This window comes from Emydura macquarii, unplaced genomic scaffold (assembly GCF_026122565.2).
Source record: "Emydura macquarii macquarii isolate MOO-44397 ecotype Brisbane River unplaced genomic scaffold, CSIRO-AGI_Emac_v2 contig_1119, whole genome shotgun sequence".
In the NCBI taxonomy this organism is placed as follows: Eukaryota; Metazoa; Chordata; order Testudines; family Chelidae; genus Emydura; species Emydura macquarii.
In genome coordinates, this window is record NW_027131256.1 from 4803934 (window position 1) to 4829406 (window position 25473).

At 47.6% G+C, this 25473-nt stretch overlaps 1 protein-coding gene across 1 annotated transcript; it reads left to right on the forward strand.

Moving 5' to 3' along the window:
• Nucleotides 1-355: 355 nt before the first annotated feature.
• LOC137151700 (uncharacterized) lies at nt 356-25145 on the forward strand. Its single transcript, XM_067546032.1, has 20 exons — nt 356-634; nt 816-872; nt 5596-5633; nt 8240-8380; nt 9750-9812; nt 11236-11356; nt 11671-11763; nt 13431-13591; nt 13913-13998; nt 14369-14452; nt 16155-16217; nt 16350-16427; nt 16554-16642; nt 17266-17302; nt 19269-19417; nt 19597-19659; nt 20061-20136; nt 20673-20757; nt 21013-21100; nt 23572-25145. Exons 1-20 carry the CDS (start codon nt 482-484, stop codon nt 23680-23682), a joined length of 1836 nt encoding a protein of 611 aa, XP_067402133.1. The 5' UTR covers nt 356-481; the 3' UTR covers nt 23683-25145.
• The last annotated feature ends 328 nt before the right edge of the window (nt 25146-25473 follow it).

Genomic DNA, 25473 nt, shown 5'->3' on the forward strand with positions numbered 1-25473 from the left:
GCGTTCCCTCTCCCCTGGTCCTGCAACCTGCCAGGGCGATCCCCCACCCTGCGTCCCCTTCAACCTCCTATGCGCAACCGCCCGCCGCGCTTCCTTTCCTGTGCAAAGCCCTTCGTGCAATAGCCCCGCCCCCACTCCAGGGTGACCACGCCCCCTTCAGCCATCTGTGCAACCCCGACCTATCCACAGCCCGCCCCTCGGTGCAAATACTCCTGCTGCGTTCCCGTGCAATACGTCCCAGCTGCATTGCATTGCATTGCATTGCATTACACTACACTACACTGCATTGCATGCATGATTGCACTGCACTGCATTGCATTGCATTGCTTCTCCTCCTCCTGCTGCAAACCTCGCTTTTAGCACTTCCTCCCTTTCGCCCTGTGCTAGTGCCACTGCGCAGCGCCTCCTCCTTGCGTGGTGCGTCACGTCAGCCGGCCTAGTCCCGCTCCGGAGCGCTGCTGAGCCGATTCGGATTGGCAGGATGGCGCCGCTGCTGCTGTTCTCGCTGGCGGCCGCCCTGCTGCTCTTCTACTTGGGCTTCGTGCGGCGCTGCACCGGGACCCCCCGCGCCACCTTCCACCGCCGAGAGGCGGGCCGGGCCGCGGACAGCGGTCCCCAGCCCCCGCGGGACGCAGTGAGCGCCGGGCCGGGCCGGGCCGGGCCGGGGGAGGCTGCTGGGGTGGGGTAAAGGGGGCTGCCTTTCCCCCCCGGGGGGGTCTCCATCCCTCCACCCATCCCCGCCCTGCGCCAGCCTCCCGGGTGTCCCGTCCCCATCCCCACCCGCAGCACTTGTCTGTCTCTCTGTCTCTCCCCAGCGGTCTGTCAGGCTGTCCGGCTTCCCGCTGCGCCTCTTCGCCCACCTGGCTAACACGGTGAGTACTGCCGGGCCCCCAGTGATATCGGGGTTTGGCACCTAGGGTGTGCGCCCACTCCCAGCCTCCGCTTCCCTGGGGAGGCGGATCTGAACCAAACCCACTGGAGACAGCGTGGGGAGGAGCCCTTCAAAGCTAGGGCGAAGAGGTCTGATTTTAAACCTCTGTCAAGCTAATCTCTGTCAAAGTCCTAGTGAGGGCAAGGGGCAGGGCTCCACTTAAAAGGCTGCCGCAGAGCAGGTGCAGGGATGCTCCTCCACCGACAGGACAGAGCTGCAGTGGAAGTTTTAATTACTGAGCTGTTTGTTAGTTTTCATTGGAATAAGAATAAAAATCCCCTCGTGAGAAAGCCGTTTCTTAAACTGTTTAAACTCCTGCACGTCCCTTCTTTCTAAAATAACATCTACCTTTTAACTCTAAAGCTAACCAGTGGGAGGAGACTGTTGAGCTGTGTTTTACAACTGTAAATATCCGGTGTTTTCCCCTCACTGTTCATAAGTGCTGCCTGGAAAAGGAAAATGGGATCTCTGTTGAGTCGGTGCAAATCCAGCTAGCTTCACTCACACAAGTAGTTATGTTGAAGTCAGGGGGGCTATTAATATGTGTAAAGTGTCTGGGATTTGTCCATTTCTGCAACTCATTCATTGTGATTCTGTGAGAGAGCACACAGACCCAGACTCCTGTAACAAGACTGGATAGTCTGACTAGTTGCCTGTCTGGGAATTACTCTGATCTAGCTCCACCAGTGCAGATACAGCTAAGTAAACAAAGCAGTGAATAGTATCAGTTTGCACTGGGAAGTTCAACAGTCTGGCTATCTACGGTTTGTGAGTGAAAACATTTTAAAATAAAATGACTCTCACCCCTTTAGAATGGGCATTTCCCTGTTTTGAGCAGGTTTACAGGACACCGTTATTTAAAAACACCAGTGGCTGATCTACACTAATACAATAGTGGGACACTTTAAGAAAGCTCAGTGCAGAGACAGGCATTCTCTAGGGCCCCATGGCTGGGAAATCTTTTACAATCAGGATGGATTGATTTAAATCAAGGGAATTTAAATCACTGATTTAAAATCATTATTTAAATCACCAAGAAAATCGTTGATTTAAATCAAGTTTCCCACTGATACGTCTTCACATATTTCTTAAACAATGGTGCAAATCTGATCACTAAACATGTTAATTTACAACTCAGTAGAGCATTTTACAAAATCTAGGAGGGTATACTTTGTGTAATATTTTAGATATCGTGATTTTTATTAATTTAGGAAATAGTACATAATAGTCATTACCTGTGTCAAGCTGCAGATGCAGCAGCAGTACATTAGGAATGGGTAAGAACTAAATCACACACACAAACACAATAGCACTTACATTTTATTAAACTAAATCTTAAATGTTACATAAATGTTTCACATTTGCAATTGCAGCAGTCTCCTGAGTTGCTGGCTGATGGCTGTCCTTAAACTCTTTTTTTTAATTTTCAGATGTTATTAACTCTAACAGACAAGTCATTATGACACTAAACATACGCTGTCGTTAACACTTTTACAACTAGCTCTCATCTTCCCCACTCCCCTGTCATTTTTATTCATAGACTGAATCAGCAATACGAGTTTTACTGCTTTTTCAATTCCCTGTTGATTTCTTAGCTTTGAGTGAATAATACCAATGAAGAAAATATTTTCTCTGTGCCTGCAGAGGAAGCTACTGCTGTGAAAAGTTGGCTTAGCAACTGAAAGAACTCTGTTTCAAAGTGCCTGGCTAATGATTTCCACCCATTCAGGGGAGTGACTTTGTTCAAAACATCATCAGTAAACATGTACTGTTTAAATGGTTCTGTTCCAGCTCTGAAATTTATTATGACTGGCATAACTGAGGAGTGATTTTGAGATGCCCATGCCATGGCAGCAGCAGCAATTTCAGAAGTTAGGCATCTACCTTTATATCTGGGGTCGAGAATGTTCGCAAGAAAATGAGGTGGAGTTAGTGCTGATCCATTCGCTTCTTTATTGCCTGCAGTTTAACTTTCTGGTTAGGTATTTCTTTCTTCAGTGTCCCTTGAAGTGCCTTCCAAATTTTGACATCAGCAATGCAGCAACGATTTCTCTGAAGTTTGTTTAAGGCTATGGATATAGGCTTCAGTATACTGAGCATATCCTCTACATTCCTCTTTAATCCAATGTTAGATATTTTGGATGAGATACTTCCATCTATTTTATCACGGGTTTTCTTCACAAAGTTTTATGAGAATAGGCCAGTTTAAATTGTTTAAAACAGTTTTAAGGAGGGTGGTGAAGCACTGGAATGGGTTTCCTAGGGAGGTGGTGGAATCTCCATCTTTAGAGGTTTTTAAGCGGAGGCTTGACAAAGCCCTGGCTGGGATGATATAGCTGAGGTTAGTCCTGCTTTGAGCAGGGGGTTGGACTAGATGACCTCCTGAGGTCCCTTCCAGCTCTAATCTTCTATGATTCTAACTACAGAATTCCGTTGAACATCTTGAGGGAGAATTAGGTTGGATCTTCTTTCTCTCTTTAGTGAAGCTGAAGCAAAATGGTTGTTACAGAAGTATTTCGCAACTTCAACAACATTTTCTTTTATTCCTGGAGAAGACGTACTTAAGTCTTTGGCTAAAAGATGCATTAAATGGGCACTGCAGCCATATGTTGTTAAGGAGCATCCTTCCATTTCTTCTTCTAAGTATCTTCTCATCTTTGCTACGTTTGCAACATTGAGTGAATAATACCAGACGATGAAAATATTCTCTCTGTGCCTTTAAGATAGTGCCTGAACTAACTCCTCTGCCTTGTTTGGCCCAGCTTCATCACCACATGATCACAGAACAACAACAGTCCTATCTAGCCTGTGTCTTTCTTTGCACATGTGACTTTAGTCTGCTGAGAAACTGAAAGCCCAGAACTTTCAAGAATCAAGAGCTGGTAGTTAAGCTGGACAGACTAGAGCCATTAATTCATTTTTATGAGACTAAGTATAGGTTCAGCGTGTTTGTGATGAGATTTAATTGTAACTGTTGTTTTAATATTTTATTGGGTTTTTTAATTAAAATCTGATTTAAATAAAAAAAAAAATCGGATTTTTTTTTTTATTTAAATCAATCCACCCTGTTTACAATACATTCCGAACTCATTGGGGAAAACCCTGCAGCTGAGGCCAAGTATAAAAACCCTTTGCACATGGAAAAGAATCATGACACCAGCTGCAGCCTGCTTATGACTTTGCTGTCAGCAAATGAACCTGAGAGTCCACCATACAAACAGTGAAATTTCACCTCACCAGTTTTCTGAGGATTTTTAAGCTCTTCTTGGTCCATTGATTTATTGCTGCTTCCCTGGCTGCCCCTGATCTCTTCTCCTCTGATCCTGGCACCACCATGTGATTCATGCACAGCAGAGTGCTGATAGGGATAAGTGATTGACCCCCAGTTGGAAGTGATCTTTGTACGTAATCAGACAGAACACACATTTGTAGTTCCCTCAGCTCCGAAAGAGGTTTTTGTAAAATGTTTTGCCTTTACAATATATTGATGTCACAGTTTTCTTCTTAAAGCTACTTACAAAGAACTATTGGCAGGGCTACATAAATTATGTCTCCCTTCCCCCATTTAATTGGATGACTTGTTCCTGAGCTTGACAACTGCGAGGGAGGGAGTGAAAACTAGCTACTGGAAATTTTTCCAGTTTTGTTAATGGAGCTGTCTTCGTGGCTAAAGCACAAGACTGGGAGCAAGGAGTCTATTTCCTAGCCCATGCTACAGCTTAGCTGTGTGACCTTGGGCTAGCCACGTTGCCTCTCTGTGCTTCAGTTTCTCCATATGTAAAATGGGAATGAAAATATGTCCAGACCTCTCAGAGATGTCTTAGTGGTTTAATCTTTATTTACCTTTGTAAAACATGTTGAGATCTCAGAAGAAAGGAGCTATTATAAATACAAATTCATAATTTAGTCCATTGATCTTTTCTATCTCTTTATCTAAGTACAGAAATAAGAGACACTTGCAGAAAACTTCAGCACATTTCCCCCTACCCTGAATTCTGCCATTAATTAATTTTTAAGCACGATTTTGCACTATTAAATCAGGATAGAATGTGACCAATCTCTGGAATCCTTTTGCTGCATTAGCAAACGCATAAAGATAGAGTTTGAATGGCTTGGTTCCTAATGTGGAATGTTTACATTTCCGATGCTTTACCGAGATGACTAGATTGAGGTAGGGGAGCAGGTTCACTGGTGTATCAGAGCAACAGAGTATTAATTGTAAAATATCCTTGCAATGGATTCAATAAGCTAGAAACTTCCTAACTCGTTCATATGTTTTGTGGAAAGCTACAAGGATTGTGGATGGAACCTACAGATTTCTTGTGGCTAACTTAACCTGTCTGTGTATGCATAACTTTTGAGATTGTGTGTGTCTGTGAGGGATGAGAACCGATGTATTTTGGCTAGAGAAAGGAAGGAACATGTATCAAGAATTTTCAGGATTCCATAAATGTGGGCTGCATCTATGGCCTGAAACATTTTGACAGTTTCCCTTTAAGGATTGCATGAATGGATTTCTCCTATTTTTGGCTTGTATTTTAATTTCCTTAAAGCATAGAGCTCCCCACAGCTAGTGCTCCCAGTTGTGGGAGAGAGGGGCTATGGTAAAAGTCATTGTCAATGAATTCTACTTGTTTTTCATCCTTTTTTCTGTTCTCTTCTAGGCTTTCGGGCAGTTTTGTATAGTGCCGCTTTTATTAAGGTAAGAGTATATTCCATATCTGCACTCTAAGGTTTGCATTGTTAACAGATCTGGAGTATCTGCAATGACCTCTTTAAAGAGAGAGGCTGTATAATTTGGGATTTTGCTAGGGCCCGGAAGAGAGTGGGCAGAACTATTGTGCAAAGGCCCTGGCGTTTGCTGGCTTTTTCTTTAATTTCTCTAATTTGATAACATTTGGATTTTCTGTTGGAGAATGTTTAACCCTTTCTTTTCACAGCCAACCTTGTGCTTGGAAACTTCCTTTGGGTTGCCTCTGTGCCATCTCAGATGTTCTTACGAAAGAGCAATCTCATCTTTCTTAAAGTTCTGGGGTATGCCGATCTGATGTTTTCATTCACCTGTAGTAGGGGCAGGAGATCAGTAGAGGTCACATGAGATTCAGAACCAGATCCATAATTCTCTTTGAAATGTTCAGATTGAAGGTTTTGGTTTAGTTTATTCTAGACTTCCCAGTTGCTTTTTCAGTGCACGTAGCCATGAACATGCCCTTAACTGTGTTCATTTTGATCTGAAGAGGTCCTAGTAATTCAGGTTCACAGCTCAGCGCACAAGTACTGCTTATAATTTGGTGGGCAATATCTTACAATACATTTTAATATTCTTCACTGTAATGCTAAGAACACTTTTTTTTAGGTAGGATCTATATTGTGTTCTGTTGCTACTGCATACCTCCAAAAAGAATGCAAATTAACAAGGACAGCAACTGTCACGCTCTTGTACAGTGGGTCACTTCTTAAAATCAAGACGCTCATGGATATTTCCTTACTTTTCCTCCTGATTCCCAGCCCTCAGACCTTCCTTGTGGCACCTTCAGTAATTGGTTGCATGAAAGTCACATTAGGACACTGTTATGGAGACAAGATGAAAATAAGCTTCCTTTTATAGGAGGAGTGCAACTGCTTGAATATGAATACATGCTCTCGTTTTGTATCTATGCTGCTTATTTTCTCTCTGGAAGTGTAGGGCTTTCTAGGACCAAATCTCCTCTCCGTGCCTGCAGGGCTCCATGTTCTGATATCTCTAGGTCACTCTGCCATTTGGTTCTGCTCTCCTTGTACGTTTGGCTTCCCCTCCAATATCAGTGTTACCTGCAGATTTAATCCTTATTTGAATTCACATCACAGAAGTACCTAACAAAGAAGGACATGAGGTGGCCAGCTGGGAATATATGGAGTGTTTGAGGTTTGGTGGTGGTGGGGAAAAAGCCTCTTCAAATTGTAAAAAAGAAATGGGGGATGGGAGCCTAAGCCCTGCTCTGGGGTGGGGGGGAAGGCAGGGAGAGGGTGCGGGGCAGGTGGTGGAGGCCAGCACCTACTGTGATAATGGTTCAGAGTTCCGGGGTCCCCATGGCGGCTTGGTGCTCCACGGTTCCCTTGCTGCCTGTGGCGGCTCGGAGCTCTGGCTCCGTTGCTCAGGGCCGAAGTGGAAAATGTCATGGAAGTCTCTGAAAGTCACAGAATCTCTGAGTTCCATGACCTCTGTGACGTAATCTTATCCTTAGCCATAGTATATATGTTTAAAAAAAATTAACTCCCCTGCACTTAGAGCTGCTTATGCTTTTTTTTTGTTTTTTTAACCCTCATTTTTGTCCTGGGGATGAAATCCTGGCATGAGTGAACACAACTCCCATTGACCTTAACGAGGCCAGGATTTTGCCCTGTGTTACAATTTGGGTGTCTGCAGGTTGATGGACCTGACAGATGCTAGGAAGTGGGAGGAATTGCTAAAGTAGGAGGATTGGGGTAGGTGGGATCCCGGCATCTAGGAAAGGATCAGGAAATAAGTTATAGAAGAAGGGGAGAGTTGTGGAGAACTACAGAACAACTACAGAGCATCATTCTGACATCACATTGTGATAGCTCTGTATTGAATTTGCATTGTTATGTGATGGTCAGTAGCAAAGACTTAATGTCACTAGGTGATGCCAGGGCATGGCTGTCTGCAGCCTGTTTGATGACCAAATGGTTCTGTGGTCATTCATGACTTGTTCTTCTGCTTTAACCTGACCTTGCCAAATAGTCATGAATATTTACTTGCCCAAGCACAAAATCTTCCTCAGTCTTAGTACAGTGATCACTGGAAGGAAAAATACTTAATTCAACCTAGAAAGACAAATGTATCTCTTCTCAGGTTAGCAGAATTTTGTGGTGCTACTTATAGCTGACGTCTTAACTGCTTTGTCATCACACTGTGTTCCACTGAGTACAGAAGCAGACTCTGATCACTGGGGATGTTCATTTCTAAGCCCTGGTTTACACTTACCTGGCGATTCGGCCAGGTATGTGTTACATAGGGATGTCAGACTAGATGATCACAATGGTCCCTTTTAGCCTTGCAACGTACAAATTAATGAATAATCTAGTAATCCTGCTCCGCCTCTGCAGAGGACCATGGTGAGTGAGTCAGAGAAAGAGAATTGTTTTCTAGTAGTTCTGCAATAGTTTCTAGTAGCGCTGGGAGTAGCACATTGTTCAAAAGGAGAACTCCCCTGAAGCATTTTCCTTTTAACCGAGTGTTTGTTTTTTAATTAAAACATTAGGGTGGAGCTGACAAGTTCGAGCAGTGACTCTCCGTCTCTCTTGCAGGATGAATAACTTCACTCTCATGCAGTATCTCGATATCCATGAAGACCCCACATTTATTCCAGAGGTTGCTGCTGAGGGAAGAAAGGAGAAGTCTGAGACTAAAAGCACCTTGGAGATTCTCAAGCAGTTGATGGAGACAAGGTCAGCAATGATATGCAAGGAGTAGGGGATTTGTGTGTCTGTGTGTGTATTCATGCAGTATTGGGTTATGTCATTGTCTAGTCTGGACAAAATCAGGTTCCCCAAAACAAAGTGACTTTCTGTATGTCTTAAACAGTGGTCCAAGTCATAAGGAATTCCTCCCCCCTCCCTGGATGCTTTCTGAATTCTTATGTGCAGCATCCTTTCCCTTCTCTTCCTCTGCAGCTTGTGTCCTTACTCGATATCTGCCCATACTATCTCTGCACCCTCTGATACCAAAAGCTCCTCTTACTTCATTAACCCTTGGCTAGACTGGGGGGAAAATGTTTTGAATTAAGATACATTTGAATTAAGTACTGTTTGTTCTAGGTACTTAAATGTTTTCAGACCAGTTACAGCAACTTTAGAAACATGCTAGCCGCTCATAGTCAATTCTACACTCTACCCTGGGCTGCTGTCCTCCTTTCCCCCATCAACTATATTAGCCGTATTGACCATGACCATTGAAACATGTATTTGAAAGGTGTGTTTGAAAGGTTCTTAAACAGCATGTAATTCAAACTTACTAGCTAACATGTTTAAAGGCAAGCCCTTAATCACCCACATACTTAGGAAAGCTTTATGTTTGCTTAGAACACCATAGGTCAAATGCAGATTTGTCTGTCTTACCAGTTAGCCTGTTTGAACTGATTTGTATGTGTCTGTCCTATATATTCCAACATATCCTATGCCAGAAAATACTGACCGCTATAGATTAGATCCTTTTTAGGCTTATGGCATGTTGAATTATTCTTTGTGATGTGCTTTGAGTGTGAGCTTTTTGGGGCAGGAACGTGATTTTGGTGTGGTCTCAAAAGTGCCGAGCATACTGTTAATGTTATGCAAATAATAATAGTAATCATTTTTTCTTTTCTGTGGCAAGTTGTTCCTTAAACCTTCCTACAAACCCTGGACTTCAGTTTTTGGTCGTTCTAATGGATGTCTGTTTATCCGTGCATTTAAGTTTTGCGTTTAAAAAGACTTAGGGAAAAATATTCAAGTGCATCTAAATGACTTAAAGCTTTAATTCCATGACTCAGACTGCTAAGTCATTTAAACACTTTTGACAATTGTACCATTTTACATAGACAAATTTCTTAACAGCTAAAGACCTCAGTTGGGATTTTCAGAGGGGCTCAAAAGAGCAAGTTGGATTTTGGCAAAGAAGGTTTTCTGGGTGGAAAAGAGATTCTAGTTGTTATGCTGGAATCTGAAGTACTAGGTTGAGCTTTCCTGGTCAGCACCTCGTCATACCCTTGTTGGCATTGTGAGTCTCGAGGCAGGTTCTTTGGCTGCTGACTGTCACTTCTTTATTTCTCTCTTTTTGCAGATCGCACCCTGCCAGTACTGGGTTCAGTTTCAAAGGGATCCAGGACTATCTGAACTGCTACCGGTAGGTGAGATTAAATGATTGGTGGAAAGGACCTATAAGTATTAGGGTATCTTGTCTTCTGTTTTCCCCTCCGTGGGTTGATGTGGTTCCCTTTACCTGTCCTAATGGATCTCTGTTAGGAATTTCTCTCCCAAAATGTGGCCTAAATGTGCCACCTCTTAATTTCATCCCATCACTTCTAGTTCTTCACTTTCATCTGCTGAATATATCCTCTTCCTCGCTGGCATTTACACTTTTCCAGTATTTGCAGGCTCTTGCAAAATGTGGTTAGGCAGGGAACCTAAGTCTGAGTCCTTAGCACTCGATCTTATCTGTAGTCTTCTCAGGGAGGCAGGGAAGTGGGAAGATTCCATATGTCACTGGTTCCCCAACTGATGGGGAGCTGTGTCCAGTTGTTGGTTGGGTGGATGGAAGGTCACCACACTTCAAAGTCTTTGAGGATCCTGGAGAACCTCCACTGAGTCTCCACGGTGCTTGCCCTCCCAGTTTGATGCCATTCCACTCAGTGAGTGTGAACAGACCGGAGGTCGCTGGAACGCTCCATAGACCTAATGGCTTTTGTTGCTGCACGGAGCTGGAATCAAAGGTTAAAACAATTCTAGGAAGCCGTGATCAGAGATTGGCCTAAACAAAATCCTCTCCCAAACTTCTAGGAACTGTATGCCTCAGGCCCCTCTCTGATGCTAACAGAAATTATCCTCAGAACAGATGGAAGGGTGGGGCCAGCTCCCTGTCTAATGGTGCATTTGGGTATATGCACATGCATGCTCTTACCTCATGTAACCTCTCTATGCATCTCAAGTGTACACCTCAACCTGGTATCTAGCAGCCACAGTTACAGGAAGCGTTAATGCAGCCTGTTTCTTCCTAGGGTATATTGACTTTTTGAAGGCTCATTTTTGGGGGTTGATTACGAAGGCGATGTTGGGAGGCTGTTTGCAGTCCTCGTCGTCAGTGGGAGACCTGCACAAAAAGTTGACTTCCATGTTGTGCTCTGAGCTCAGCCTGCTGTCTGACCAAAGGGAGTTCCACAGCCTTGGATACTTTGCCAAGAAAGTGTAATAGTTCTGCCTGTAGTTCTGTCATCTACAACACTCTTGTTGATCTTGGTGTTCCCAGGCTTCATACTGGGTTTCCAGATCCTATCTCACTCTCTAGGGACAGGAGTGCTGGGGGGACAAGCTCTCATAGGGAAGGAAGCATTTCATATTACTCAGTAGCGCTAGCTGTCTAGGGAGTGTTGTTAATCAGCTCCTGGTTGATTCCTATCTAGTTCTCAGCTGAAAGGGTGATGGCATGACACCTTCGTGCCAGAGGATGGATTCCTCCAGAACTGTGCATGAGAAGCGGAGAATGTCCCAGGAGGAGGGAAGGTGGGAATTGTAACAGGATCCCAGTCTCTAAACTCTCCTCTATTTTGTAGGACTGGGGAGCTGACACCGGCCCAGGTTGCTAAGAATATTATCTCCTCGCTGGAGGACTGTGAGAAATCCAGCCCTCCTCTCCGAGCAATTGTGCAATGGGACCGGGCCCAGATACAGAAGGTATGTCTGTGTTAGAGATGAGGGAGCCCACGTCCACCAAGAATTCCTACTGAATGTTGCTTAAACTAGGACGTGTTTCTCTATGGTGTCCATACTATTCTCCCCACCCTGTGGCTCTTTTGCTCCATGACCTCCAGCCCTGGATAATAATCAATCACGAGCAGTAGCTTCTCTCCTCTTGCCCATGGTAGAAGGGCTCTGGGCTCATTCGGGGGGAGATCTCTTTGGGTTGTATTTAGTTTGCAGTATTGATCATGTCCATCTTCTCAGACCTATCCCATTGTCCAACTAAGATAAAACCTTTCTCTCTCCAGATGGCTGAAGCCTCCACCACTCGTTACAGGAATAAATGTCCCCTTTCTCTTCTGGATGGAATCCCAGTCTGCTTAAAAGAAGAGATTAAAGTGGTGAGTTTTCTTCATGGTTGGAGTGCGGCGTGGCTGCCTGTTTAGGCTATGTGAGGTTATAAGCATTCGCTGTGTATTCTCTAGCTGAGGGACACTCAAAGGCACTTAAAAGCAGCTCACTTTAAAATGCATAAAAGGAAATGTTCCTTTTAAAAAAAAATGCAATTGACCTATGGTACTCACTGCTTCAGGATGTTGTCAAGGCAAACCTCTCAATAAGATATTTGAAAAAAGGTCTAGGCACTTACAGGAATAAGAGTAGAAACTGCAGTTACAGTAGCTAGGCTAAAACAATAAGACCAACCCTGGAATATGAGCAAATAAAAAGCATATTCCATATCTGGTATTCGTAACGTCTAATAGCATTTAACCCAGGGAACCCAGAAGGTAGGAGGGGGCTGGAGAGGGAAAAGAGGTACTTCTTAGTCTGACAAAGCAGAAATTCAGTAAACTTAGTCATAGAGTTGGAGGGTGCGATTTCCAAAAGTTCTCTGTGTTGGCCAAACTCTGTTCCCGCTCACATCAGTTGGAGTCTTCCCATTGACGTCAGGGGGAGTGGTGTTAGGGTTAGGGTGTTAGAGTTTGTTGGCAAATGCCAATTTGCTGACGCCAAATGTTTTGCCGGAACCCAAGTATGTTTCCATTGGAAACCTGCCTGTGTTCCAAAGTCCACAGCAGATGCCCAGGGAGCCCAGGCAGCAGCTGAGTGAAACTGGCATTCTGTAGCAGTCATGAAACTGACAAGAATGTTTCTTTTTGGGAACACCCTGGTTCCCTGATGCTGAAACGAAATTTTCAGAGGTCTTTGGATTGCAAGAAACTTCAGTAAAATTGGCTTTTATTCTGAATCATTACAAAAGCAAACTTGCAAAATACCAAAATTTCTTGTGAACTGAAGCCCTGAGTTTCAGTTAGGGCTACAGTGAGTGCTTTTGTAAATCCCACCCACCGCTTTTTTGCCTGTCTCCTCACAATACTTACCTTTAGTGACTCCTGACAGCGATGTCAGCAGTTAGATGAATTGAATTACAGACATGTCTGTGGGAGCTGTAGGGGTTGTGTTCTGTTCTATTCAGTCTCACTCTCCTCATCAGAGCATTTGAGGGCCAGGTGCTCAGCACTCTGAAAACGAGGCTACTTATTTGGGTGCTTAAATACCAGTGTAGGTGCCTAAGTTCAGGTATCCAAGTTTGACACCTGCCCCTCTTCTAATATGTGAATGCGGAGAGTGGAGCCGCACAAAAAAGCCATCGTTTGCCGTCTGGCCAACAGGTTGGAATGATCATGGATACGTCTATAGCACTTTCCATCCAAAGATCTCCAAGCCTCATACAAAGCTGGGTCACTGTTATCTGACTATCTACATAGTGTTAGTGCTCCCCCATCATGGTATCTAACGAGCGTCTGTACAGAGCAGCTAGGGAAATACTGATTTTAGGTTGTCCGATTGCAAGTAGTATCCAGAGAGAACTCCAGCACAAGGAAGGCAGCACCCTGCCTGCCCTAAAGCTGCCCTTGTTGCCCTGCTCTAATTTCACCATAATGCATGAACAGATGGGCACTGATTCCTGGGAGAATCCCGTCCCTCTGTTGTGCAGAAGAAGTAGCTGGACCTTGTGTGTTGAGTGATTCAGGACATCTAATGCACTCTGCTGTTTCTTATTAAGGTACCTTACCACCACCGAACAGGAACAGCGTATCTTGGGACAGAGCCAGAGACTGAAGATGCCACAGTGACCAGGAAGCTGCGAGAGGCTGGAGCGATCATTATCGGGGTCTCAAATATGCATGAACTAGGGATGGGAACCACTGGCTGTAACCCCAACAGGTAAACAAGTCCCCCCGCTCCCTCTTTTTTTTTTTTTTTTTTTTTTTTTTGGTCAGTTACATTTAAAGCCCCCCTCCATCACGAAACTCAGCTGTTGAATGTTCTCACATCTAACCTGCACAGCGGTGAGGCTGAGCTGTGTGAAGGCTGGAGTGCCTGGGAGGGTGGGTTGTGAATTAGGGCAGCAGGATGCCACGAGAGTAGTGACTGTCCCTACGCTACAAAGCTAGGCTATTTCTGAGATAGGATTTTGGTTCCTCCCCTGCCCTCAGCTGTGTCTGCCCTCTTTGAAAGTCTGCACTCTCGTTTTATGTACGTCAGATTCCATGGCACCGCTAGGAACCCGTACAATCCCCAGCACTTCACTGGTGGTAGCTCCAGCGGATCGGCGGCTGCCGTGGCTGCAGGTGAGGTGTACTGAACCCACCCACCTTTGGGAACGTTTCTAGGGTATGGTGGAAGTTTGGTGGGTGGGTGATAGATGTACCAGGGGTATTTTGGGAAGAGGGCAGAGAACAGGAGATGGCAGAATCCACGGGGAGGGGCCAGTGATCAAGGATAAACCAGCTGGAGTAAACAGACTTTCCCTGCCATGCTTTTTCTGGTGTAAAAGCTGCTGGTTGTGGGTGGGTCTCTGAGGGGATTTGGAAGTCAGCGGGAATCGCTGTTTGTAGAGATGGGAGCGTCAGGTGTACCATCTCCCCTCTCCTGTTAAAGATGCTGGGAAGGGCTGTCAACAGTCTTTGTGATCCCACGCATATACGACTGTCTCTGTAGGTCTTTGCCCATTGGCTCTTGGCACTGACGGAGGTGGCTCTGTGAGGATTCCTGCTTCTTTCTGCGGCGTTGTGGGCCTGAAAGGTAACGAATGCCCCTTTACCTGGCTGGGGATCCTGCATTTCTTCCCAGTACCCTCCCAAGCGTGAAGCTGTTCCCCGGCCCTCTGCGGGGTGGGGGTGCTGGTGCCAGTTCAGCGTGTGGCTATAACTAACCACGCCAAGGATTTGACTTGTCTGCGGTCTGTTGTATTTGGACTCGTGACTTCAGATTGTTGGCAGGAAACTTAGAGCTTGGGTGTCAGCGCGCGCCGTCTGGATTGTCACTGAAATGAAAACCATCCTTTGCATGGAGACGGCTTAGTTGGTACGTCCCTGACTCCAGCTGACACTTGGGGCGTTCTGGATTCCAGCCCCTCCTGTCTTCTAAGCCTGGCGTAGCGACTCGCCCTGGCTGAAGGAGCAGGATAAGTAGATGTCACGCCAACCTTGGGGAGAGTGGGGACTTGGGTTTTTTTGGGGGAGTGGAAGGGAAGGATGCTATAGCAGGAGCCCCACTCGCCCTGAGTCCAGAGGGATCTCCGACATGGTACTGCTGAGCCCCACCCAGCTAAGGGTTTGGAATGCACACCATTGGAAAGTTGTCTCCGTCCAGCAAGTGACCCTTCTTTACTGTATTCCTCCAGGGTGGAGAGGACTAAGGGGGCAGAGAAACAATGGGGGAATCACCCAATTGTAAATCCAGCTGCCTCTGTTGGAGAGCTTCTGTAAATCCAAGGAATTGATTTTATAGCCTGTAAATAATCTTCTTCAACCTAGGCATTCTGTCCTTCTGAATGAGGAGGTCAGCCCAGCCCTGCATCTCACGTTAAGGCTCCAGTTACCACTGGATTAGTAAAACCAAGTGAACTTGTACTCCTTTCTGGGCGGGTGCATGTAGCATGTCACGGCAGACCTTCTCCGAAGAGGGGAGAAAATACTGCTAAGTAGGAAGGTGATGTGATTGGCCTCGAGCCCACAGATCCTTATGCACAAACTTAAAGTTAAGCTCGTGCACAGGTAGTCCTGTTGACCTCAGCGGAACTGCACATGTGCTCAAAGTTCAGCAGATGCACGTTTGGAGGAGCAGAGTCTTGGTTCCTGGTGGAAAGGTGGGGGACAGTCGCTTCTGCTCTGTAAAGCCTCCACGAAGATCGAGAGCTTAGTTTCCAAAATGTTTCTCCTACTATATGTTCTTCCTCCTGAGCACATGTGCTACTGGTGCCTCCCCTAAAGTTAGGGTGCCTCCCTAACTTTGATATTGGACTGGAGGACAGACGTAGGGAAGCAGCCCTGCTGTGGGCCCTCTGGGAGCGGCAGGATGGAATTTCAGACTGTAGGTTTCTCTTCCATCTCTTGAATGTCTGTGCTGTAATCAGTGCTAGCTTCTAGCTGAACCAGATCCTCAGCCAAGGATGCTCTTATTTCCCCTCCCCCCAGTGCGTTCCCTGGAATCTCCTCTGTGAAGGGTTCTGAGCCTGATGGGTTCGATGAAAGAAATCCAGTCCAGAGCCACTGTCTCTGCAGGACTGATGCCTGCTGACTACAGGCAGTGCACGTGAGCCTGGACCCCTGGTAGGCTAGTACTAGAGATGGGCCTGAACCAAAACCCAGATGCCAAACAAGGAACTTTAGGAAGACTGAGTCATGGAGTCCGAGCTGCATGGCATTGGTCCGTCTCCTGTTAATACTGTTTGTTCCTTTGCACCTCCGTCTGACCTCTGTGTCTGTTTGCTGCTTCTTTGAAGGTACGTTTGGGCGAGTCAGTGATCACGGCAGCCTTCCACTCTCCTACTCCACCGTCAGCCTTGGTAAGAGAGCTCCCGTCCACTTCTGTGAATTCACTGTGCTCACGCACGGGAAGACCCACCGCAGTTGTAAGCACCTGTGTGAGAGCGTGTGTCACTTGTCATGATTGTAACCGTTTCGTTTGTTCGGGACAGGCCCCATTTGTACGTCAGTGACGGATGCAGCCATTGCATTCAGCATCCTGGCTGGGCCAGATCCACTCTACCCATATGGTGAGTGAGCTTCGTTCTCTCTGTTATCCCCCCTCTCCCCTTGGCTACCCCCTGCAAATGATCTGTTTGATCAATCACTGTGGTTAGCTCCGGGCCTGACGGGATCTTTTTGTTTGTCCCTTGCAGGACTAAAGCAGCCAGCACTATCCCTGTCCGAAATCCTCACTCCTGACCTCCAGGGCTTAAAATTGGGCGTGGACTGGACTTTTTTTAAGGTGCCTTTTGTCTCTTCTCTTTTTTTATGGTGCACTGTATCCGCTGTCAGAGTTCCTTCAATTCATCTTTCCCCCTCCCCTAGCCTGCCAGCTGAAGATGGCTTGCAGAGGTCTTTCTCCTCGCTACCCTTAGCGCTAGACCTGGTCGGAAACTTCACAATGAAAACCTTTGTCGAGGGAGAGCAGGGTTCCGTTGAAATTGAAATTTTCCACAAGAAAACATGGGGTGACTTTTTTTTTTTTTTTTACTTTTCTGAAGCGGCGTTCTGAACTGAAAGTGTTTTCCTTCCTCACGTCGAACATTGGACCTTAAAATCCCATGGCAGAAACGGAAATGTCCCATGGTTCGTGTGCTGTGCTAGCTGCCCTGGGGCTCTGTTTTCCTCCCACTCTTCCAGAGTAGCAACTGCAGCGGTCTTGGTGCTGAGGCCCTACAAATAGCAGCGGTGGGATGTGTGGGATCCGCTGCCCCAGACTGTGCTGCAAGGAGGGGAGGAGCACGTGGCCTTAATTTGGTTCTCAGGATGGGTGGGAGGCTGGTGTTGGGTTCAGCCTGGGGGAAGAGGGGATGACAACGGATAAAGGCCTTTAATTAATTGATATTTTTCTGTCTTGTCTTGCAGGCTTGTGATGCAGAAATTCTGGCCATCTGCCAAAAAGGTAGAGCAAGAGTTTCTTACCTTGCCATTACTCCATTTCTGACAGCTGCTCCCCCGTGTCCCTATACAAAGCTGCGGTAAAGGCTGGGAAGGCCCCGGACTCTCCAACCTGTGGCAGCCTGTTTAGTGTGGAGGAGAAGTGTGTGGAGTCCATCGGAGCCGCTGACTGTAACTCAGACCGTGTTGTGTTCTCTTGTGACTCACCTAAGGGGTGCCTTCAGTCTTGGAGCTTGCGTTTGAGTTCTGGAATAGTAACCTTGGCTAACGTGGTTCCCGCTGGCTGGCTGCATGAGGGCAGTGGCCACAGTGCCCTGAATAACCCTGATCTTGCTGGGGTTTTAAAGCTGAGCAGCTCTGGGCTTGTTTAGTTCAAATGATCATTCCTTCCCTGCCTCTCCCCTGCCCACCATTGAACCTGGCGTTCTAGGCTTGTAGTTTCTTTGCTGTCAGATAACCCAGCCTGCGTGCCATCATATTTACAATGTAATTGTACAAAGATGTCTTCTGAAAGCCTTTCTAGGTTTGCCTTGTCTGCTGGCCTAGTGTTAATGTTCATCTCCGTTGCGTGGGAGATGCAGGCCTGAGTCCTGCTCCAATTAACCCATTTCTTGGGGCTTTCTTTATTACAGCCAGATCAGCTATGCTGCAGGGATACTATCTTGGGGGGTGGTCTTGTCAGATCTGGTAAATTAAGCAGGGATGGACCTTGTCAGTACTTGGATGAGAGACTGCACAATGGCCTATGTAACATGCATCACACATGCATCAGATTTTAGCTGCTGATCCATTTCCTCGGGTGTTTTTGTTGTTGTCCTGGGTGCATTTATCCTCCCTATTCCCAACTCCTATTTCGATTGTGTATATATAAATGTTATTGCACTGTCGCCCTGTTAATTTTGAATTCAGATTCCCCCTGCAGTCCTCAGGGCCCCCCTCTACCTCATAACTCGCATTCAGCACTTGGATCCCAAGAGGACAGGCTCTTTAAAAATACCAAAGAGAGTTTTTGCTTAATTAAATGCAGCATCAGAGTTGAGTTTTAGCTACCCAGAGATCAGGAAATTCAGAGCTGTGTTTCCCACAGCAGATTTAAGTCTGCTCCCTTGTGTGTAGTCTTGGGATGTCTTTTACTATCATATACTGGGGGCAAATTGTCAGTATAGTAATTAAAATGCACATGCTGATGCAGTCTGAATGCTTGAGGGACTCAAACTCCACCTACATTGCTACAGGTTGGAAAGCAGGTCAGATGTATTATTTTTTAATAATAATCAGTTCTTGTATACCATTGAACGAACCCTGATTCGTATTTGAATGTGCACACACCAGTGAGGTAGGTAAGTCATCTTATTCCCATTTTACAGATGGCAAAATTGAGGCTCAGACAGGTTCAGTGACTTGTCAAGGTCCCATAGTGAGTCTGCAGCGGTCAGGGATAAAGCCCGTGAGTCCCAACTCCCCCTCCATGTCCTTAACCAACAGACATGCAACCACGCAGTGCCCCTTAATTTGCAGCATGGTGTTGACTTCATCTTTGACCTCCATTTCACATTCGCCATTCTTAATATGGCTTGGATGAGAGCCTCAGACCAGTAACGTTAATAACAACCTCGCACTAGTCTAGCATTGTTCATGCCAATAGATCTGGAAGCACTTTGCAAAGTCAGGGAAGCATTGTTCTCTTTTTACAGACTGGGTAACTGAGTTAGAAATGATTTACCCAAGATGTAGCGAGCCAGTGGCAGAGGCAAGAGTCCTCTTCCCCTCCGTCCTCCTCCCCCCATCCCCATAACTAGATGCAGCCAGTGTGTTACTGTCCATATGCTGTGTGATCACACAAGCAAAGAGCCTGTGGGAATGTGGCTGTGGGAACCCCTGCCTCTGGTGCGATTCAATATCAGCCGTTTCTTTGTAGCCTTCTGAACAGCAGGAATCATGTGTTCCTTTTGCTCCTGCTTTGTGCTCAGCTGTAGAGCACCTGCAGGCTTTAGGTGCCTCTGTGGTTGACTTGTCCCTGCCGGAGATGGAGGAGGTGCGGGTGGCGCATGTGATCTGCATTCTCTGCGAGTTGAGGGATTTCCTGCAGCCCGACTTCAACACCCACCTCCAGGACATGGTAAGGGGCAGATGCAGGGATTATGAGCATCCGCCTTACTCGTCTCAGGCCATTTGTGTCAGTCACTGCTACACTTGTGACAGGCTCATGGGGTTTGAAATCGGGGGGTTTCTCAGCCTTCTCTTGATGTGTGGCAGGCAGCATTGCCCTGGATCACCCGAAGTTTCTTTGTGTTTCAGAATCTGGAGACTCAGCTCAGCCTTGCCTTGGCTTCCCAGTTCACAGCTCTGGATTACATTAAGGTGAGGCGTGTTCTGTGGAAGAGTGGGAGGAGGCAGACGCAGAAGGAGGCATCTTGCAGCCTGACGTGGTGGTGGGGAGGAGACGTCCGACTTGGAAGCTCTCTGCACCCTGAGTAGAAAGCCACGGAGAGACTTTACCCAGCTGTGCCGCCCACTGCATCAGAACCAAGGCAGACTGGGAGGGGCACTGATAAGGAGTCGTCATTTGGCCTAGTGCGCTGATGTTGGGTCTGATCAGTGAGTCGGTGGCGGTGCTGGCTGTTTATCAGTGAAGGATGCTGTGACCCCCAACCCAATCCCAGGGGGATAGGCAGTGCTGGAGGACTCTGTGTGTTCTTTAATTTGGTGCCCTCCTGGTACATCCCAGCTTGGGCACTGATACCATCTCCTTCTATTTGCAGGCAAATCGGCAGAGGACTCGGAGCATGAGCTTTCTGCGAGAGATCTTTGCCAACGTGAACTGTATCCTCACCCCAGGTACCTGCAGTGTGGGCCAAGGGGGTTTATTGTGGCCTGGAGTGAAACTCATGGCATAAATGTGCACATGTGTGTGATGCACCTGCTTCTGGGATTCACGTTTTAATCCATTGTAACTGGCAGAATTATACCTTTTCTGACTTCCATGGGTCAAACTTCCTTCCTTTGCTCTAAGGAAATGTGACTCTAAAATTGCTCCTCTCTGCTCCCAGACCTGTTCCTTGTCGGTATCACAGTCGGAACTGCTCCTTGTGCTGACTAAAATAGGAATTGTCACATTCCTGTTAACTGAGCTGTGCTGGTTCTGCAGCGCGAAGAGGGAGGGAGCTGGAATCTCTTTCTTCTCTTTTGTGTGTCATCAGGAAACTCCTTTTCCAGTTCAAAGTTGTTGCTGCTGCTGATGCACAAATGAAAAAGATCTTGGCTTGATTCCAAGGGTGGGTTAGCGCAAACGTATGCCGTAAAGGTGGCATAGTGGGAGCTGACTTGTCTCTTCAGGAGATGGTGATTGCTGACTACCTGTTTCTCTCATGCAGGCACTGCTTGCCCTGCCCCGAGAATCCATGACTCTGACCTTTTGACCGGGAACACTGATGTTCTAACGATGCTCCAGACCATGCGGTGAGAACTGTCCTGTTTGCCCTGGGGGGTAAAATGTATTTATGGTCCGGCTGTATGGGGAAAGCTGGGGAAACTCACAGCTGCTCCAGTCCCTGCCTGTCCCACCTGCAGTGGCTACAGGCAACGGTATAGGAGCACTAGCTGTAGAGCAAGAGAAATCACAGCTGCTCCCATTGCTGCCTCTTCTAATTGCAGTGACTTACACTCACATTGTTAGACTGTGGTTAAGTAACTTTCCCCCCCATTCTCTTGCAGATACATGCAGCTTGGAAACTTCACAGGCATCCCAGGCCTGGTGGTGCCAGTTGGGTACACTTCCACCGGGCTTCCCATTAGCTTTCAGGTAAACACTGTAACCCCTGGCTAATGCTAGTATGAGACCTGCCCGGACCGCACTGCTCTGCAGGTAGAAGGGTGTCTAGTACTGGTTCTGCTCATGAAGTGGGTGGAATTCGGTACCAGAACGTCTAAGCTTCTCCTCTCCCTTGTCAACAGACTTAATACAGAACTATGTATTGTGGGTCACCAGGAGAATGAGAGCCCAGGGGCCAGCAGAAAACACTGGATCTGCTTCAGTGCCCCCATGTCCTCCTCGATTGTTCTCCTGGGGTCTCTCCCATTCCTGTTGCTCCCTCTCCCTTCGCTCTCTTGTTCCCACCTTTGTTGCTCCCTTTATTTGTCTCTAGCTCCTTTCCCATTGGAATGTATAGGGGTGCCCTTCTAAGACGGAACAAGGATGGCCCGCCCACTGGTTAGGGTTCTAGCCTAGGACTTGGGAGACCAGGGTTTATTTCCCTGCTGTGCCACAGACGTCCTGTGTGACCTTGGCCAAGTCCCTTAGCCTCTCTGTACCTCAATCCCCCATCTGTGAAAATGGGCTAATAGCACTGCCTTAGCTCACAGGGGTGTCAGGAGGATACATCCATTACAGATTGATACTACAGTGAAAGCGGGCCACATAAGTACCTTTGACAGATGCATTTGTGGCCATCTCTGGAAGCAAGTGTGCTGCTGTGTTTCTGTGTTCTTGGGTTGGGTGAGAGGGGGAAAGACCAGGACACGAGGGAGCAGAGAGGGTTGTGAGTGAAGCGAAACCTTCGTCCAGGCATGAAACCGTACGGGATACGTCTCCCCATTCCACACAGTAAGGATCTGCCTCCGCGGAGCAGGGAGCAGCTCTGCGTGTGATTACGGTACATGCCTGTTCCTCTGAATGGCCTGGAGGTCATCCAAAACTTCCAAATAACTGGGGGTGGGGAGAAACAGAAGTGCTGTTAACTAACCTAGGGCTACGTGGGGGATACCCTGCACATTCACATATCTAGGAATATGGGATAAAGGGCATTGGGGTAACTGGAATTACGCTGCATTGTACTGTACTGGGGTAGCAGCTAGGACCCCATTATGCTGGGTGCTGTACAAACTCATGCTGCTCAAACAAGAAACTGCCGAAGCCTCCAGTCTCAGCCCCCTGCTTTGACTGGCTGGGTGTCTGTGACTACAGATCTTTCCTCCCCCTCCCCCAGAAGAAAACAAAGACCCACAACCCTCAAAATGCTCCCGTAGGCAGGAGGAATCTAGGATTCGGAACCAAGTGGGGAGCCATTCAGAGGCGGCAGCGGGCGGACGTGCCGCTGGCTGTAGACCGCGAACGTTAGCTGGAATTCAGCACCTTTTAGCCTCGTGAGTTGGCAGCGCCAGCTGGTGTTCTCAGCCAGGACTGCTGTCTAACTCCCACCCCACGCTACCAGCGGGCTTTTACCCTGGGGTGGTGGTTTCATGTTGTAGTAAGTGCTTCCTCCCGGGGATGTTACCCTCTAACTTGCTTCCATCCCTCTCGGTTCCTTAGCTTCTGGCCCCTCGACACCTGTTACTGTGAACTCCATGCCAGCGTCCCCCTGCCCTGTGTGTGAAGGTGCTGCCTCGTGCTGCTGCTATTCTGAGGAGGGGCAGGCCGGAGAGAGAGAGTGGTTCTTGGGATGGGGTTGGAAGGTCCCAGGCAAGACTAGTTGGAGAGAGTTCCTACCTGACTCTTCTTCGTGTGCACAGGGTCTCCTTCTTTCAGGTGCCTCGCACCAAAAGCTACACACCTGGCCTGCCGCCCAGAGCATCATCTGTAATTCCCCAGCCACAGTCGCATCGGACTCAGGCACAGGCTGAGGTCCTGAACTGCCCTTCTCTGCTTGGCAAATCCACGTAAAAGGTCCTTGGAGGCTTCCGAGCCTCTCACGCAAGGGGGGATGGGGATTGCTGTATCCTGAGGAAGGCCAGAAGCATGGGGACAGCGAGGAAGACCTCACTGGTACACAGAAACTGGGGCCAGGAGAGGGAACAGTCTTTGAGAGGGTGCTGGCTGGGGGTCCTGTAATTGTTACCTCCAACAGCCATCTGCATCATCTAGGGCCAGCCCTGCTCCCAGCATCCACAAGCCTACTTTCCTCCAGGGACTACAGTGTCTTAGGAAACCAGCTAGCCCCTAGGAGAGGGCAGCTGTCCCTCTCTAGGAGGGATTTTTACTGTTCCAGCTTGGCCCCAGAGAGCTCTCACATCTCTGTAGATTTCAAAGTCCCTGTTTTTTCCCCCATGTGTCCCTGGTGGTTGTAACCTTTCAGTGTTGGGATCTGTGATGCTCGGGTGCCATCTGGCTTCAGCCGTACCCTGACCCCGTTACGGATAGGATTCCAGCATCATTCATCGTGTCTGAGCTGTTCTTGCTGGAGAAGCCACTGCTTGGACCTTTCTTACAGACTGGTGGGTGTCCTAAAGCCCTGGCGGTGATGGTAACGGCGCTGCCACTGTGTCTTCCTCTTGCAGGTCATGGCAAAGTGGTGGGACGAGGCGGTTCTCTTCCGGGTTGGCCTGAAGCTGGAGCAGTTTCGTGACAAGACCAGGAAGCCAGCCATTTATTATGACATCCTTGCATGATGGGAGACCAGGAAAGGAGATGCTATGATTGTTCTGGCGTGATCCTACTGGGCGTTTCTGGGGAAAGGAGTTATTGCTTTTAACATTGATCTGCACGAGGGGCGGCAGCGGGGCTGTTCACACAGTAGAATAGTAGAGCTTGTTCTAGGGTGATGTTTCTTCCCATCCAAGGTCAATTTTGCCCTCAGATGCAGGGGTTGTCAGAGGATACCAGTCTGTCTGGATGTGGGGTTGATAGACGGGCACAGGTACACCCATTTATTTTTGTAGTTAGCTCAGGTTCTAGGTGTTACACTGATAGGACCAGTTAGGGCTGCTCTGAGGATGATCTTCTGCGCTTGGACTGCAGTAGTAAAAACCAGAGCTTTCAAATATTTGGAACCACATTCTGCTCTCAGCTATGTGTGCGCAGCTCCCCTGGCCTTCCACGGGAGGTGGGGGAACATACATGGCATAATACAGCCCCTGGTCCTTGAGACTCCCTTGCCCCAGTTACGCTACAGAAAGGGAAAATGAAACACTACACTTTCCTGGCTGTTGTTTTCTGCTGTGTTTAGCGGGGGGAGGGCAGATCTTTGGGCAGGAGGCAGTGTCCCTTCTGCAGCAGGACAGGTTTTACACTCAGGATAATTTAATAGGATTTGGCTCCTCCTGGAGCAAGCATAAGAAATGTCATCATAGGACCATATCCTTGGCCCAGGGCATAGGACCAGTCTCTCTCGAAGTGAATGTGATAACCTACACGGGGCTAGAGAAACTAAACTAAATTCTGCTGGAGCATAGGAAAGTGGAATTTTTTAAAGTTGCTTTTTGATTTCTCCTGTTTCCCCCTCCCTGCTGGCAGCAGCCGGGGTTGGTATACCCATTTTACAGGATAGGAGCTGTACTATAGGAACTGTGTATGCAACCCCACCTGGGCTATGAGTGTTTTAACCGTGCTGTGCATACGGAAGCCCCACTCCGCAAGGTCCGGGCAGTGGGATCTGTCTCTGCGGGGCTCAGGCCCATTGATGCACAACCTCTGCTGAAGGGAGCTTGGTTTTCCTTTAGACAGCACTTCCCGTGCCAGCACTGAACGAGCTGGGCACGGTCCACTCTTCCTCCACAAACTAGCCCCTCAACTAAGACTTAGGAACATCTCTGCACTCCCCCTCCCCTAACAGGAAGGGGACAGTGCACAGAATTCTGTGCCCAGCTTGCCTCCAGGACTGACATCTTACCTGCAACGTCACCTTTACAAATCCCTCTGCCCGAGGGCCAGTAGGAGTAAACGGCCTAGCTTTTGTGCTAGGACCTGGCCGTTAGCTTCCCGAAAGAGCACTGAAAGGAGTCTGGCCCCTGCCTGGGAGTGGGTTAAGCCGTTCATAAAGCAGAGTGAAATGTCTCACTTCCCAGCGTTGGCTCAGCTGGTAGAAATGGCAGATGGGAGGGACTGACTGACTGGAGATCGTGCACAAAAGCTTTTCTGCACAGTCTTAAACTTGACAGGTTTTCTCCTCTCCCATCTCTCAAGCAGCACAGTCAGTGATGGTCTAAAATATTCAGGCATCTTTTTCCATCACCTGTGATGCTTCTGTAGCTGGCAACGTGGCATTTTACTCAGCATTTATGGCTAGTGGGGGTTTTCCCTGTGAAACGGTATCAGCTGTGCCCTTTGTAGAGCCTGGAGGTGGGATGCCCAGACCTCCAGAAGACCAACAAGCGTCTCGAATCGTAGCACCACAGTACGTAAGAGAAGGGCTATAATCACCTGCCCCTTCTGATGTAAGAGCCACCACCTCCTGCTAAAAC

Excerpts from the sequence above, each read along its gene's own strand:
- LOC137151700 (XM_067546032.1), top strand. The coding sequence starts at position 482 with ATGGCGCCGCTGCTGCTGTTCTCGCTGGCGGCCGCCCTGCTGCTCTTC. Across the intron at positions 11,357-11,670 it reads ACCGGGCCCAGATACAGAAG|ATGGCTGAAGCCTCCACCAC; the intron begins GTATGTCTGTGT and ends TTCTCTCTCCAG. Across the intron at positions 20,137-20,672 it reads GAACTGTATCCTCACCCCAG|GCACTGCTTGCCCTGCCCCG; the intron begins GTACCTGCAGTG and ends TCTCTCATGCAG.